Below are 17,304 nucleotides of genomic sequence, written 5' to 3'. Positions count from 1 at the left end.
CTTTGTGCTGCCCATATCTGGGTGTTAACAGGACTGCCGTTGGCTGAGGGGTTTTCCCTGGGAATATCAGTGCACACTTAAAACACATTCAGACAACGTGACCGTCGAGCGTTGCGCTCTGTTTGGTTCACGCACGCCTCAGATTTACTGAGGATTACCCCAGCCACCTCATCCGTACTTAGAGGATGCATGAAGCCCTTGGTGTTTCCGTTAAACAAGAGAGAATCAGATGCCTTTTAACACTGGTGCTCTCCTTGCAGGCTCCCACTCCACCGTTTACAAGGACCCCATGATTCTTGTCGGCCCGGAGAACCTCACGCTGACAGTGCACCAGACGGCTGTGCTGGAGTGCATCGCAACGGGCAACCCTCGGCCCATCGTCTCCTGGAGCCGCCTCGGTAAGTCCCACGGGTGACTGGGATTCCCTCTTGTCCTCTCTGTTGCCATCACATGAGAAATAGAGAGATGCCACTATTTTGTGCAACAAGTGATTCACCCTTTCCTTTCACATTGAAGTAAATTGTAGGCTTGAAGTGCTTTTTATCCTTGTGTCTACGCTTTTTTTTTTCCTCTGTGCCAAGATCCTGTTTTTACCTCTTAGAGAAGTGGGTTGGTTAAACCTGTAGACGTTTCATGAAAGGTGATAATTTTATCTTTCCCCGAGTGACAGCATCTTCTTCAGCTGCATCAAAACCATCACCACTGTTGGCCTAGAGATGCAAAATCATACACAAACACATCTTTCACGTAAGACAGACTTGAAAGAAACTCGCTGCCTGTTCAGGGAGTTTTAATGAAATTTTGAAAGGAAGAGAGTGTTTAAAGTAGCATGTCTGAAGCTCTGAAAAAACAAATGCTTGCTGCTGGGGTCCGTGATGTATTTTTTAATCCGCATGGAAACCAGAAGCAGTGTCTGATGGCATCATGCAAGCGAGGAAGAGCAAAGTGCCATGCTTCTCCCCACCAAGCAAGGGTTATTTTAGGCTCTAACTTCATGACAGCAGCTCAGAAACTTATTTTGCTCAGAGCAACACTTCCATTGCCCTACAGAAATCCACGCTGAGCAGAGAGCTGATGGTTTTCACTTTATCTTCTGGAGTTTGTAGCTGCCTGTGCGTGCTGTGGGCTTGGGTTCCGTTAGTATTTCCCAAGCCCTTATGGTCTGCGAGGTCACGTCACTAATCTCCCCGAGTGTCCCAAGGTGGCTGTGAAACACAAACAGGGATAATCCTGTCTCATGCTGCTGTGGTGGATGTGGGACTTCACCCCCGTGACTCTCTGAGGGTCAGGATCCAGCTCAAGGGAAGGGTGACTTCCCGCTCCAGAGCTGTCTGCCAGGGCAGACACGTATCCAGCATCAATTGCACAATTTCTCCATGGTTGCCCTCCTGCTTGCATCCTCTGGTGGCTTGTAAAATCAGCTGGTGTCTGCCACTAACTGTTTTTTTTTCCTCCAGAGTCATAACCGTCAGATTGATGCTCTTTTAAAAATTCCCCAGATACGCTGTATCACTGTTTGGGTTCTCTTGGACACAAGGCAGCTCTGTGTTAGTGCTCAACTATAATAAACTACTTTATAATTGCCTTAATTATAAGTGCTTATTACCTTCTTCAAAACACTTGTCTCTATAGAGCAGTGCAGTAATGAAGATGTAATAGCTTTGTGCGATATTTGTCTGGATGGTCTGAGCTCGGCATTGCCTTCCACTAAGAATAAATACCCTCTCCACGCTGCTTTGCAGCCCAGCAGCAGAATTAGAGTGACCAAATGGGAAAGGCATCCTGTTCAGCAGGACTGTTTCCTGTCCAAAGCATCGCGAGGTCTCGTTCCGTATCACGCCGATCTCCGCAGCGATGCGGCGTACAGGTGCTCTGATGGGTTGGGGGCTTTGTCATCTCTTCGCAGCTGTTTCTTGTCTCCATGTCTGCGTGATCAGGAGGAGGGAGAGGGGTTTATGCTGGATGGGGAGGTCCTCAGAGCATCTGTTGTCTGTGCATGTGGCTTCCTCCCGTGTGAAGGTCATCTTCCTAAAGTTCCTCCTACTGAGCTGGTTTAGCTTAAATAACCAGTTAATTTACTCAACTTCAAAAACCCCACACTTTTAATCCTCTCCCAGAAATTAAAAACCCCATGGACATGAAGTCTTAGAGAGATGCAGCTGATTTAGCAATAGGCCTGACGTAATTTAAACAAAAAAAGTCAATTATACGTGAACATCTTTCTTGCCTGGTGGAAATAAAGAAGAGCCGTGGCATTGCCGTGGTGCCGGCTGTTTGCATAGGGTGTGCTGCCGTTCCAGAGTGTCTCTCTGAACCCCTGTGCTCACGGTTTAGGTGTTGGGGCGTTTCTTCTGTCAGAAAGGAGCAAAAGAACACTTTTGCTTTTACAGCTTTCTGGTGCGGCCATAGACAACATTTGCGCTTTTTGCTTTTGCTTTGCTAAAGCCTGGCTGGTTTTCAGGGGGAAAGGCAGCTATATCGTGCTTGAAGGAAATCATTCGAATTCTGGGCCGGTTTTTGAGTGTCACACGATCAATTTTGAATTTAATTTCCTTAGGAATATGTTGTAGCCCCTGACCACAAACAGAATTCCTGTGTCTTGCCGTGCATGAAATGTCAACATTCATTAGAGAGCAGGCTCTGAGAGAAATGTAAAATCATTAAGGGTTTGTTCGAGGAAGATAGGGTTTTTCCTTTCAGAGCGACGCACTTCAGGCTCGGACCTGTATGTGTGCACAAATGAATATCCTGGGCACTTACTGCAAAGCCTTTTGAATGAATGACGATTTTAATGTATCCTTACCCTCTAAGTGACAGGCCACTGAGCTGGCCTCCATAAAAGGTACCGAGGCAGGATAATAAACTATTTAGAGAGATATAGAAAAGTGAGGCGAGAGAGAAAGGACAGTGATTATCTGATAGTGTTATACAGAAGTTGTCAGAAAGGGTTGCACAATGGGAAGGAAATTACTAAAGAGGGAGCCATTCAAGAAGTAAACTATACAACAATTGTAGGAGCCAATTAATTGGTAACTTATTGGACACAGAAGCTTGCAATAGATGGCTGACTGGTTGACAGGAGCACCGTTCCCGTAAGTGTTTAGAAATAATAGAGTAAATTTCACCACTTCACATACTGAATAGTCAACTGTTGCAATGTACTCTAAATATGCTAATCCACAGTGCCCAGTGTCCGCCGGAGCAGGAGACCCATGTGTCTAAAAAGTGGAAGGCTACTATGGCACAATACAAAGAATTCACAAAAGACCTAAATGATCAACATTAGAAAGTTGTTACTTTCTTTCTACTTGCTCCTTATAAAAGAAAGGCGTTCGTGTCGTTGCATATTCATATTGCCTGGCACGTTTTAAGGGGTCTCCGTAATTGGTGCTGGTGTGCCAATCACTTGGTTAGCAGGCGGAGAATGGACTCCAGAAGGCATCACATACACCTTGGGAAGATAAATAATGTGGCCCCCAACCTGCAGGCGTCTTTCATCCAGACTTAACTCCAGTGAGAAACCTGGAAGCCTCTACTTGTCCGTAGCCAGGGCATCCTTTGGGAGCATCTCCCATTTGGAGAACAGTCTCCTTTATTAAATAATTGGTTGTGGTCTGCTCTTCACAACCAGCTGAACCTCCTCCTTGTGCCCCCATCAACTGAGGATCGACAGAGAGAATCTGTCAGACGTTTCCACTCAGGCTGGCTTGTTTTCAGCCCTCACCTCTTCCGCTTTTGACTCCATAAAAAGAAGCAGAAGGTCATGTTAAATGAGCAGCAGTTTCAAGCTTGCATGGGCCCTGGGCACTCTGGGAACTGAGCAGCAGTGTTAGCTTTTGCAGCCTTTCGGATCTCCTCCATGGAGATATGACTTGGGGATGGAAAGCAATGCCAGGAAGGTGGGTTTTCAGGGTTTGGATCCCTTGATCCAAGCCACTCTTCAGGTCTCTGTGTAGGTGAAACAGGGTTAAGATAGATAGCAACCTTTGCAAAGCGGGTGTGAGATACCAGTCCTTCTGCACAGCGCTTCTGCGAAGTGCTGAGCTTTCTGGATGTAAGGGATTTCTTGTGTAAATACTCCGTTATTTGTATGTGTTGCGGGGTTACTGCGCTGGACTCGATGTGCGCTGAAGAGCTTCTGGGTTGGCTCAGGCCGAGTGAGGCACGACAGAGTAAGAAGGATGGAGCAGGCTGGGAAGGCAGTGAGATTTCTCTAGGAGCCCTTTTCGGCGCTCTTTGGGAGGGAGAGTTGAGTAAGAGGTGTGTGGGATAATCTGGCATGGTGATCTCTGCTGGCTGTGAGAGGTGGCCACTCTCTGAATCCAATGGCACATCCCCCGAGGTTCCTGAGCTTGGAGAGCTTTGCTCTCCAGGGAAATGAAAGATGCTTGGTTGACAGGAGACGTTTCTTCAGACCACCACACCTCTAATTAATAGTTGGAGCTAGGGAGGAGGTATCGATGCCGGTATTTGGACTGTGTGGAGTACCTGCTGCAGGCAGGGTCTTTGCATGCTTAAATTATGTAGCACGTTATAAATAATACAGTAAAACTACTGACATTCCAGTCACATTTCTGGGGTTTTCTGAAGGCAATGATGTGAGGAAGCATCCAGGGGTGGCCACGCCGCATCTTTCAGTGGTCCCACCCCTCCCTTGAGAGATTTGATTTTTATGCCTATTGTAAATATGGACTTCCAAAAGGTCTAATTTAAAAAATGAAATCAAGTTCAATTTGAATTTAATTCAGACCTCTTTACACTTCAGTTTAAATGATGTTTGAGGGGAACGGTTCCTTCTTATTGCTCATTAAATGTGGGACAGGTCATGTTTTACTGTCCTTTTTATGACTGAGCCATTTACTGCAGCAGTGGCTTGGCCAGCTATGTGATCATTTAATGACATTGTTTTTCTCTCTCTAAAAGACCTGAGCATTTTTCTTTGCAATGCAAATAATGAAGTGGTCTGGCATTGCCTGCCTAACGAAGCAAGGCAACCTTTAAGATTAAAAATTTCCTGTAAAACAATATATAAAGACCGTGTCAGGAGATATGTTTGTGAAGTGCTTTGTAGCTTTCGGTCAACGTTTTGATGGTGTTTCCTAGCAGGATTCTGCCATTAGTCTGACATGGGATCTCTCACTTCTGTGGTCTAGGATTATTGCTGGATTACACCAGATGCAGCCACTGAAGTGGCTGTGTGCCATCAGTATTGATAACCAGCCTGAGTCTCAGGTCCTTGAGCACTAAACATCCCTGGAAACTGCTCTGCCCATGGGATGATGGTGAATTTACAGCAGGTGGAACAGCCATTACCTAGTGTCTTCCTGGAGGGTTCTGTGGGAGTGGAAACCAGCTAGAGCAGCTCAGATCTTTCCCCATGACCTGTTGCTTCCTACAGAGCAGTTCTGGTTTTGCTTGGCTTCTTCCATTTCCGTAGCAAGATTACGGCACAGACCAATAGAGCTCCCAGGAGGAATTTTTCCTTTTACTAGCCAAGACTTTGAAGCACAAGACATGCCCTTCTGCTGTGGCAGAGCACATGTGTATGGAGGGATGTGGGATGGTTGGTGGGGGCTGGGGGTTCCAAGGCTGGTTCTTCCTTCTCCTGTTTCTGTAGATACTTTAACTCCCTCCATGAGCAAAGGCAGGGGAGGAACTGGATTCCCATTTCCCATCTGATGAAAGTGTTGCTCCCTTGAACTACTCCTCCAGTAAACCCACTCCCCTGCCTTGTCCCTCAGCTCAGACACCCTGACACGTGCTAGGACAGATTTAGAGCTGCCTTTGTCAGACAGTGTCTTAAAGCACAAACCAATGAAACCATAAAAAGCAACAGCCTGATACTAATGAAACACATTGTAATTAGAGATGGCTGGGAATTTTCCATTGAAAACAAGCTTTGTTGGAAAAAGGTGAATTCCCTGATACTGGGATACTGATGCTTCGATTTTGAAGACCTTGTGCTGGAGCCCAGGCATGGTTTTTTGAAACATCACTGCTGTCCTGCCAGCCTGCCTCAGACCCAGCACTCGGGATGGAGGCAACCCTTTCCAGTTGCCCTTCCAAGCCAGAGCAGCTGAGCAGATCTAACCACTGTTGTGTGTTCAGGAGCTAAGGAATTGAAAATCCAGTGTTCGCATAGTTTCCAAAGCCACAAAAATCCGTGAAGGGTTAGCAGGCAAGAAGGCATAACTTCTGGCTCAGGAAATCCCCAAGTCAGATATTGGAGAGTCCATCAGGAGACTACTGCTGTAGGTTGGCCGGTCATCTTCCCAGAGCATCCCTGTTTGGAGCAGGCTGTTGAGCTGGTTGTATCCCTGGTCAGCCTGATATAAGAAGCTGATATGATTTAACTTGGTTTAACCCTTCTGTTGAAGAGTGTTCCGGGCTCTTCATCTTGATCTGAACCTGTGGCTGAAAGCTTTCACGTTTCCTGTGATGGTTCCTTCATTTTCCAAGCAGCACAAAGTGTGGTTTTGGGCAAACACATTTGTTTTCTCTCGAAGGCAGTTCTAAGAGCATCAGCTAAAACCCACTGAATTTACTTGGCAAATCCCCTTGACAGTAATGGCACCATTCCCTAAGTACTTAGGTTGGACCTCATCGAGGACTGTGCCCTGGAGAACCTCTTTCAAAGGTCCAGCCTGTGACTCTTCCCATTTTTCCCTTCTTTCAGATGGCCGCCCGATTGGCGTGGAGGGGATCCAGGTGCTGGGGACAGGAAATCTCATGATCTCAGACCTCACTGTGCAGCATTCTGGCATCTACGTGTGCGCTGCCAACAAACCCGGCACTCGGGTGCGAAGGACCGCTCAGGGCAGGCTGGTTGTACAAGGTGAGCAAACCTGGGGCTTGGGGAGCAGTGAGACCCACTTTGCTGTGCCCTCTGCACCGCCTCTATGTGTCGCCTGGGCACCGTGATGGGTTGGGTTGAGCAAGGCTGGCTTTGCTTCTGATGGTATCCAAGGACTTCTTCTCTAGACACATGGTTTTCCAGGTGGGTGTACATCTCTGTGTCCCACACAGATGAGTGGCAACCAGGTGTCATTCACCCGAGACCTCAGCTGCATGGGTTTCCACCCCCCCCCGGCATTTATTTGGCTTAACAGACACTGGTTCTTACTTGTTATCATACTTGTGCACCTCAGCAGAAAGCCTGGGCTGAATTAATCAGCCAAATTCACCTCTCACCCCTGTGTGGTCCTTAGTGATATGGGGACATGGGCACTGTTCTCATATTGGACCCCTCTGCTCCAGAGTATTTCTCACCAGAAATGGCACCAGTCAGTCTAAAACCATTTCCAAAAAGTCAGTGGGGCTGTTTTCTTTAGCAGTCAGCACTGCCTGAGCCCCTTGCCACGACATGAGTTAAGCACCCATTGGGTGAGATGCCCAGGAGGTGCAGGTTGCTTCCCTTCCCCTCAGCAACTGTCCTGAAATGCAACTTGTAAAGGGTGATTCAGCCCAGAGTAGAGATCAGCACTCAAGAAACCAAACACATCCCCTTCATGTGCTCCGTGCGACCAGTCTCCATGGTGAGGGAGCCAGGCAAGTATTTCAGAAGGCAAACCCAGCTGGCAGCATGCTCTGAATGGCAGTAATCCGCCCCTGATTACAGGCACTCACCTCCTCTTCAAGCTAGTCCACTTAAAGCATCTTGCACTCTCATCAGTTCACTCATTAACTATTGACTGATGATATCCTGAATCTAAAATTATATACCTCCTGCCGGAGCGAGCTAATTGAACCTATCATGCTGGTGATGGGGAAAGCGCCCTGCTCCAGCCCTGACACTCACCTGACAGGTCCCGGGCGTCGCTGGCAGGGATCAGGCATTGCATCGCTTGTGCAGCAGCCGTGGTCCCTGGGTGCTGGCACCCCTTCTCCCCTTTGCCTTGGGAGCAGCGGGGAGCAAAGGGTGTTTATATAGAGTCCCAGATACTGATCAGACTTAATAAGAGGTGAAAACTCGCTGTTTCTTTTGCTGTTGGATTGCTGGCTGAGCAGTGCAATGAGGGGGTCTCCCAGCTGGCTGGTGGTGGGCACAGCCCTTTATTAATAAGAAACACCAACCCAGGATTAGGAACAACCTCGCTGTACTGATACAAACACTGCTGCAGGACAGCTCTGCACATGGTGTGTGTAGCAGAGTAGTACACAAGTAGTCTAGGAGTAGACTCTAGTAGACTACTAAACCCAAATACAGAGCTGATGTCCAGGTCACAGGCAGGCAGAGCCAAAAGAAATTACTTGGAAAAGCTATGAAGTTGTAAAAATACAGCTGTTGACTGCTCCTGTTAGCAGTTGGATGAGAGGGGGAAAGGTAGCATGACTTCTCATTGCTATGGATCGACAGTTTTCGGTCTCTGGCGATTTGAACGTCAGGTCCTTAGCAGCTGGTCTGGTGCTGGAGTTCCTCTGGGGTAGATTTACTGTGGATTTTCATGTGGGGGTCAAAGATGAGAATTTGTCCCTAAAATGATAATCAGGGCGCCATCAGAGCCCAGCTTCGCTGTGGAAGGGGATGCTCCTGTGTTCAGCATTAGCAGAGAAGTTGGCAGGGGTATGGAGAAGTGTGGCAGGTGCATCCTTGGTGTAGCCCCTAGACATGAGCTGCAGTCTCCAGGACTTCAACCTGTGCCGCCCATCCATAAAATGATCCATGTTTTCCAGAGGGCTTTCGTTCCCAAGGGAAGCTAATAGCAGAACCTGGCCAGGCAGCTGGGCTCATCCCAGGTTTGCTCACCCTCCCTCTGGAAGCAGCTTTTCTTCCCTCTGAATCTCATTTTGCCTGAATTTTCCAGCTGAGAGGTACAAATGATTGCTGTTCAGGTTTGTCTGGGAAGAAAACACCGATAATGACTGACATGAGAGACTGTGGGATTTATCTTTGTCAAGATGTCAGCGATGCAAATTACATCCGTAAGGAGAATAAAAGCAAAGAGCGGGCTATCAAAAGCCTGGCTGGAGAGGAAGTTAGCACAGGGCTAGGACAATACTTATCCTCAAAGCACGCCAGGCCAGGTACTTGCTGCCTTTATGCAGGGGCCCTTGAAGTGCCTGGAGACACAAATTAACTTGCCCCTCAGCACGTTTTATAGGTGGGAAACTGGGGGAGAAAGGGTGATGTTTCCTGTTGTAAGGCAAGGAATTAGCAGGAGGCTGGGACTGAGACCACCTCCTCCCTCCTGGTCCTGGTCCCCGTCACAGCAGCCGTGTGAGCAGGGGTACGTCGGCACAGGGCTCTGCTCTCGCTCCGGCAGTAATGTCCTTTCGTGATGCAGGCTCTCCTTCAGATCATCTAACGCCGTCTTATTATCTCCCTGGGAATTCCTCCTCCCTTCTGAGGAGAAGGCGTCAATCCCCCGCTTCCTCCCTCCCTCCCTGCCCTCCCCTGGCCATTTAGGCTCCTTTGATCTCTTTTGTAAGGTTCTCACACAAGAAAGTTTCCATTTTCTCTTCAGATCCCAGCACAGCCATTTGAATATTGCTTTGTGCCGGGGCTGCGAATGAAAGTCTCACGGGGGGAGTTGTCGAAGGGCCGAATGCGTTGCCGGCTGAAACGGAGGGTGTGCATGCGTGTGGTGCAAGGGAAGAGCAGGCTTCGGTGGCAAGGGAAAAAAAACATATATCAAAGCGCTTTCTCTCTACCTCCTGTGCAATCTTTTGTGGTTTATTATGTGTTTGGTGTCATAACAAACTGATGGGCTGTGAATGGCCAGATGGTCACCAGTGTTCTCCACTCCACGCTTCATTTCTTCCTGAAAGCTATGCAGAAAAATGAGATCCCATCTCGTAAATGAGTGCCCATCTTAAGGACACGTTTCTGAAGGCTCTGCTGACAATGACTGCCTTGTTCGCCTTGCTCTCTGCCGGCAGAACCGGGCAGTGCTCCTTGGTCCGGCAGACCCGGCCACCACTGCGTTTCCTGATGTTTCTTCCATCGTTCTTGCTGGCTGGCATTGCAAGCCTTGGCTGCAGGGTTGAATTCAGGCGTATTGTGGTTGCTGTATTTAGGGTACTTGGTTCTTCCTCGAGTTTAGCCCTAAATTCATGCTGCAAAACCAGCTTCGGTACCTGCTGCGTGGGTCAGTGTACACCGTGGAGCAATCTCCTTCATGCCCATATGCTTGTTTGCCTTCTCAAGAAAAGCCACGGGGACAGGCAGATCTTGTCCATCGGGATGCTGGAGAGTGGACAGTGATTGTCCATCAACCACTGGTGGCTGATGGACAGCCTCCTTGAGTGGTCTCTGCCTGTTTCCCAGGGGACATGGTCATGGTTCCCATCTTTGACCCTAGAAATCCCACCAGCTCTACAACTTGGTTACTCACGTAAGCATCTGGGCATCCTCTGTGGTCAACAGAGAGGAGCCAAGTGGACAGCAGTTCTTTGTCTTAAAGCTCCTGTCATCAGGTGCTGTGCTTGACTGACCTACCCATTGACCTGTCTTCTCCTTTATACCCTTATTGTAAGTTCTGGTAGCCTAATTTATGAAACTTTGTTGTTTCCACGTTTTTCTTCTTTATTCTCCCTCACCCTGCCGCTTCGGCTACTTGAAAATTAATGATGGCTGCTTACTGATGTGCAAGGATTTTTCTGGCACTGGGCCTCCCCGATCCTGAGGACAGCCCTTCCCAGTGAGCCGTTGGGCACTGCAATAAGCACAACAAGGACAGCAAAGGTCCCCGTTATCTCAGGATGGGGTCACTGCTGAGTTGAGATGTCCCCAGGGAGATGGAACCAGCCTGGGTGTTCTGTTACAACCCACTGCTGCGGTGCATCTTCCTGCTATCACTTGGTTGAGCAGTGTAAAAGCTATTGAAGCACTTCGTTAGCGATCCTGGGGGTGGCATTAAGTGTTACTGCTTTTTGATACCAATGTCACGCCTTTAAATATTCATTAAAACTGCATGATCCCCTCCCTTCCATTAAGTCCTGAATAATCAACGCTCTGGTTTCCTTCATACTTCACAAGCCAGGGCTGGATCCTGCCCGCTCCTCCTCACCAGGTTTGAATCCTCTGCTCTTAACGGTGATCTTCATTAAGATTTTCATTAAGATTTTCACAGAGGGCTGCGAGATGCTTTCTCTCCCCACCGGCGATGGCCTTGTGGCATGTCGGGTGGGAGAGAGACCTCCAGGCCGCTGCATCTCCGTGCAGGGCAAGATGAGCCCTGACAAGATGCTCTATTAATTATGACTGACGAGGGGGTGGAGGGCTGGCAGCAGGCAGGGCTGGCAGAAGGCAAGGCTCCTTTCCTGCTAACCCAGGGCCAGGGGGGCAAACTCTCGGTTCCTGTTGAAGGGAAAGGGCATGGAGAGGAGCCAGGCACAGGGAGCAGGTCTTCTGTCCAGGAAAGGAGCCGTTCACCCCAGATCTTGCACCAGCACCCGTCTCAGGGCACCCTGCCTAGGGCTGCTGGTGTGAACACTGGGTCGGGTGCACCCCATCCCGGGGTAGCAGAGCAGCATCTCCTTACAGCAATGTCTGTCCCCGCAGTAAGATGCTGGTAGCACCTGGACCATGTCCTTTCTCTGATGCTGCCAGTAGCCAGTGATGGGGACAAGGATCCTTTTAACTCCATGGATTTCTGCTGCAGCCTGGGCCCTTTTGCTGCTACAGCCCCACTCCGCTGCATCTTCTGTGCCCAGAGGAGGGGGGTGAGACCTGAGCAGGACAGTGATGCCTGGAGAAAACCTGGAGGAGCAGGAACACAGTGTCTTGAAGCGAGGGATGCCACGGAGCAGGGACAGCTCGGCACAGCAGAGGTGGGAGCCGTTGGGAGGAGTGGCTGCCTGCTCCCCAGAGAGTTTAAGCAAGTTAAACCCAGGCTGGGGTTTTGAGGTGGTTGTGTTTAGCGAGACAGTGAAGAGGAGGGACGGAGCGGAGCAGGGACCCGAGGATAGCATCGCTGGCACCGAGCCAGCGGCCGCAGCTGCATGTTCCTTACCCCCAAGTCACACACAACACCGCTCCAATTACTCCCACTTGACACGGGATAATAAGGGAGGATAAGGAGAGCCAGCCATCCCAGAAGGGTTACACTGGATACCTCTTACCATATTTAAACTTTGTTTCTGCTGGAGGAAAAGGCGGGTTTGAGGTTCGGCAAAGCCAGGGAGAAGCAGAGGCAAAGAGCCAAGCGGCAGGATCCTTAATGAAGCTGGAAGGTGGCTGTGCCCTTCCTTGGCATCAGGATTTCGCACCTGCAAGTGCTGCGGGTGCAGCTCGCGAGCCCAGATGAAAGCGGGGGGGTGCACAGCTGCATGCAAAATAATTGCTCCTGCAAAACCACGCCAGCACAAAGCCAGGGGGGCGGGAAGGTAAGGAAGTCTTGAAAATCAAGTCTCTAATGTACACCACACTGTACACCACAATGGGACTCTTCACTGCAGGGCAGAGGGGTTTTTCCCCATTTATCCATGCTTCCAACTTTTATCAAACCCATCCTGAATTTTAATTTATAAGGCTAGAGGGGGAAAAAAGTGTGGGAGGGGAAAAAGAAGGACAAGGGATCAATTGGCACCTGGGGAAGTTTAGCAGGAGGTTCTGGAAATACGTGACCATTAGGTTGCTGAGATCAGGTTCATTAGTAGACCCGAGCGTCAGCACAAGTACACTCTGCCGGTGGACACCCCCTACCACTAAATCAGTCAGACCTGCCGCACTCCGCTTCCCTTTGGTTGTTGGGAATGGAAGAGGGGGATCCTTCGAGGCAGATGGGCTCCTTGGGGAATATCTGTGTCCTGCTTGCAGGACGTATAACATGCGTAACTGTGTTCTTACAGCACCTTTCGCTGCCTCGTCAGCGGCAGCGATGCTCTTCCCTTGCCTGCACGCAGCGGGGGAAGAGCTTTATCACCATGCTGTTGCAGCAAACCCTGAGGGTATTTTTGGGCCATGAATCAGAAGGTTCTACTCTTTGCATAGCTGCTCCACCTGCAGCCTGTCTGCCCCTCAACACATTTTGCTGGACCTGTTTGCTCCCTCCTCCCAACCCCGCATCTCTGCTGGTGGCAAAACCCACCAGCCCCATGCCTGGAAAATTCCAGCAAGTGGCACTGAGCGTGTCTCCTTGCTTTTGTCGGAAAAATTGGATGCCAGCCATCCATTATGTGACGCTGGTCAGTAAATTCATTACGGGCCTGTGCCTCTCGTCTGTTTGTCTTCATTGCGGCTCCTGCCGGTCCCGTCTGATTTTAGGTTTCAGCAGCAACGTGGAGTATATTTATCACTTTGCCCTTTGAAGCGTAACTGCCTGAACAACCTCACCTATTTGGCACTGTCTTTCAGGTCCTGCTTTCTGTAGGCTGATACGCTGGTTTATTCTGAGGAATGATTTTAAATCTATTTTAAGCTGCTGGAATTGGGGAAATCACTTTCCATTTAAAAATGTTATTGTTAGAGGTGAAAACATGTGGTAAAGTGATGAACAGGGGTTACAGGGATGGTGGGGTCTTCCTCCAGGCTTGGCAGGACCCCGAGGGTCCCAGGCTTTGTACTGGCAATGTGTGCAAACGTTTTTGCAAGCCTCCGCAGCGGCGGGCTCGTTTCTGCCGGGGGGATGGCTGCGCGTGGTGCCACACGCTACGAAGGGTTGCGCACGCTTTCTGTTCTACATGCAAACTGCTGTCCTTCCAGGCTGCTTCCCTCACAGGCAGGATGCATTTTTAAACAACCTTTGTCAGATAGGGATTATTTTGCAGCACTGGGGTTGCTTTTGATATGAGACTGGGGAGAGGTGAGGGGGCTTGGACCTTGATGCTGCTTGCCTGAACCTCGCGGGACTCACCTCGGCTCTCCCTGCAGCGCTGAGCTGTTGTGAAGCTCTGACTGCCAGGATGGGCAACCAGATCGCAGCTTTGCACTGATTACAGACCCAAACGGGTTTAAATTGAAAGAGGGGAGATTTAGATTGATCATCAGGGAGAAATTCTTCCCGCAGAGGGTGGGGAGGCACTGGGACAGGTTGCCCAGAGAAGCTGTGGATGCCCCATCCCTGGGAGTGTCCAAGGCCAGGATGGATGAGGCTTGGAGCAACCTGGTCTGGTGGAAGGTGTCCCTGCCCATGGCAGGGGGGTTGGAACTAGATGATCTTTAAGGGCCCTTCCAACCCAAACCATTCCATGATTCTGTCTGCTGCCTGTGCTGTGGGTTGGTTAAGCATCCCATGTTCCCAGGCAGACGAGGCTTATTGAAGCCCATGCTACAAGGTTACTCATTGTAGCAGGATAAATTGGGTTCATCATGACTTTTCTCACCCTCCTTCTCCTTCCTTTCTGCAGCCCCGGCAGAGTTTGTCCAGCATCCCCAGTCCATTTCCAGGCCTGTGGGGACAACTGCCATCTTCACGTGCGTGGCTCAAGGGGAACCCCCTCCGCAGATCACTTGGCTGAGGAACGGGCAGATCCTGGAGACCAGCGACCACATCAAGCTGAAGAATAACAACAGGTCGGTCCTCGTGCGCTGGTCGCTGTCGCTGTAGCGTGGGGTGGGGGGCGGTGTGAGACACGCGGCCGGGCTGTGCCGTTCCCCGGGGTCTGCGCACGTGGAGGACTGTGGTGCAACGCTCCCTGATCCTGCTTTTGAGAGGGGCTGAATTAAAAGCCATTATTTTGAACTGTCTGGACTCCAGGGGAAAGGAGAATGGGAGAAATGTTGGCTTTCATTCTGCATTAGCAAAGAGCTAAGGTGAAGGTGGTAATGTTCAGAAGCAGGTCTGTGGATTTAACTTGGGCTTTGATACAATAAACACTGCTGCAGTCCTGTTGGCTGCGTTTTGTAGGCTCAGGTTTCAGTGTTTCGTGCTTTGTTGTACCAGGACGTGAGTATTAGGTTTTGGTGATGCAGAAAGCCAGCAACACGCTGTCTTCAGTCCTGATCATCCTCTGGGTATTTCTGGAGGGACCAAATATTTTCCCTGGAGTTGGCAGGGACCATTCTCGCTCTGCAGCAGAGGAACTCTGAGCATTGACCTGCTGGGGTGCGCAAATGCAAATACTCTTTTTCCCTGAAAATACTTGAAATAATATTTGCGCGTAAGCTGGCTTCCACTAAACTTCAACCTTTTATCTCACCAGGGAAGAGGGTTCTCTCAGAGTACTAAATAACTGCGTTTTCATGTGAGGGGATGGGGATGTTTGCACTGAGGAAATGATATGGCGGGATGCGTTTAGTGTGAAAATTGCAAGTTGACAACATAGTTTCTATGGAAATAGCATGGAACAATATACTGACAAATAATAGTACCTGTGTTGTAAACGGAAATTGCTGGTAGAGCTTTGTGCTGTGTGGTGTCACATAGCTGCTGTGGGCATTAAGTGTGTCTCATGAATGCAGCTACTGGAGGGTCCAGACCTTTGGTGTAGACTGTTGGGAAGTGTTCTGCGGGCACCCTGGCTTGTTCCACAAGAGAGAACAACAGACATATTTTCTAAGTTTCTCTGTAATATGGCTTTTTGTTTTGAGGTGTAAGGCTTTTCTACAGCTTCGTTATATGAAAGAGGGAAGGACATGAGTTGCAAGAAGGATAAGGTGTGAATTGTAATAAAATCTTCTCTGTCGGTAAAGGTTTTCTCTAGGGTGGAAGTTTTTAGAGACCTTCCAGGAACTCTGTGTGTGTATAGACAGGTGCTACTCAATCCAGGCTTGTGGTCTTCTGGTTAATGGGTGGGTTTCTGAGGTGTGTCTGCCCTTATGATATGAACAAAGCAGAAATGGGAGAAGGGGAGATTTTGTTGGCGAGGAAGTGGAGTCAGAAGTGAGGGAAAACTTTACAAACAGTCATTAAATCCATGGCAAAACTCACGCTGAGTCCAACTCTGCGTCTCGCCTGATGTCTTGCCTGTGAAATCATTCCTCTTTGTTGCTTGAGGAAAGTAGAAGTAGGGTCTGTGGTCATGGTCATGTCTCCTGGCCAGGTCCCTGTGCCCGGAGCCGCGCTACATGGGGACGTGAGCTGCGACCTGGCGAACACGGCAGTAATCGTTCTCTTGTGGCAATCATTTTGTGTCAGGCCTTTCCACGGCGAGCTAAATGATCAGATTACATTGTGTCCGGCGCAGGCTGGGGGAGCTCAGCCAGTTACTGGGGCTCAGCTGACACGTGGCATCTTCTCAAGCTATAGTAACGCGATTGTAAAGCTGAGCCCTAAGGCCATTGTACTCGACGATGTTGAACTTTTGGCTTCTTTCGCACTAGTCTTGGTCTGCTCTGACCCCCGACTTCAGGCAAGTGGCCGTGTCTGGTGGTTTCCAAAGCTGTCACTCTGAAAAATGTCCTCGCTGGTGCAGCAGGTCTGGGTGCCCCATGAACTGGAGGAAACAGCTCAACGGCTGGGGTGTTTTCTGAGCTTTTTCAAGTTGTCCTTTGTTTCGTTCTCATGGGCATGACTAAGTGCTGTAACCCACTTAGTTCCAGGCAGAATCAGTTTGTGATTATGCCGTGGATTTATCAGTCTATTGCACTTGGAAGATACTTGTCTGTGTAAAGATGGATCTTGAATCTACCAGTAATGAAGCTACTAAACTGCACTATGAGCTTTTTAATTAGATGACATGGTTTCCTAGAAAATTCATTTGAACTAAAACTCTGCTTAATATGGCAATAAAGGTCTGAATGCCCCCAAAGAGATTTTTAGAAAAAAAAGAGTAAATCATCCCAAATCATATCATGTAGTAATTGATTGTGAAATACTTCATTATGAGCAACTTGGTTCTTGTAAACGAACACTGCTAGAAGTGAGGACCAGACCTGCAGAACACAGGGCGACTGAGGTGCTGCTTGGAACGTACAGCCCCCGCTGCAGGCACCGCTCCTGCGCGCAGTCGCGCAAACCCGCAGCCCAGGGGAAGATCTGCCCGTCAAACCGTTGCTTCAGCTTCCCGAAGTTGTGAAGGGTCCTTGGGCATTTACGACACCCCACGCTGCCTCTCATGGGCAGTAACTGCAAACCCAAGGAGAGCAAAGCCTCAAGGTCAGGGGGCTTCGGAAGCCCATCGTCGTTGGGATGGGACAGCAGCTTCAGGGCTGTATTCTTCACCAAAAGAGGTGTTAGGGATTGGGATGGGCTGCCTAGGGAGGTGTTGGAGTCACCATCCTGAGAGGGATTTAAGAGACTTGTAGATGTGTCACTTAGGGACATAGTTTAGTCGTGGGCTTGGCAGTGTTGGGTTAACAGTTGGACTGGGTGATCTTAATGGTCTTTTCCGACCTGAAGGGTTCTTGGGCCGACAAGAAAGCTGGGGGGGACATTTTACAAGGGCAGGCAGTGACAGGACAAGGGGGAACGGGGTTAAAAT

General features: G+C 49.4%; 1 protein-coding gene across 1 annotated transcript in view; it reads left to right on the top strand.

The window, feature by feature from the left end:
* Positions 1-229: 229 nt before the first annotated feature.
* IGDCC3 (immunoglobulin superfamily, DCC subclass, member 3) overlaps positions 230-17,304 on the top strand; it is a gene marked incomplete at its 3' end in the record, with an annotated part of 32,761 nt that continues 15,686 nt past the window's right edge. The window contains exons 1-3 of the mRNA XM_010153242.1: positions 230-398; positions 6,677-6,835; positions 14,290-14,455. Of these exons, the coding sequence (XP_010151544.1) occupies positions 230-398; positions 6,677-6,835; positions 14,290-14,455 (494 nt within the window). The remainder of the gene's footprint in view (positions 399-6,676; positions 6,836-14,289; positions 14,456-17,304) is intronic.

This window comes from Eurypyga helias, unplaced genomic scaffold (genome assembly GCF_000690775.1).
Source record: "Eurypyga helias isolate BGI_N326 unplaced genomic scaffold, ASM69077v1 scaffold22146, whole genome shotgun sequence".
NCBI lineage: Eukaryota > Metazoa > Chordata > Aves > Eurypygiformes > Eurypygidae > Eurypyga > Eurypyga helias.
Note: the sequence above shows the minus strand (reverse complement) of the source record. Positions and strands in the feature narration are given on the sequence as shown.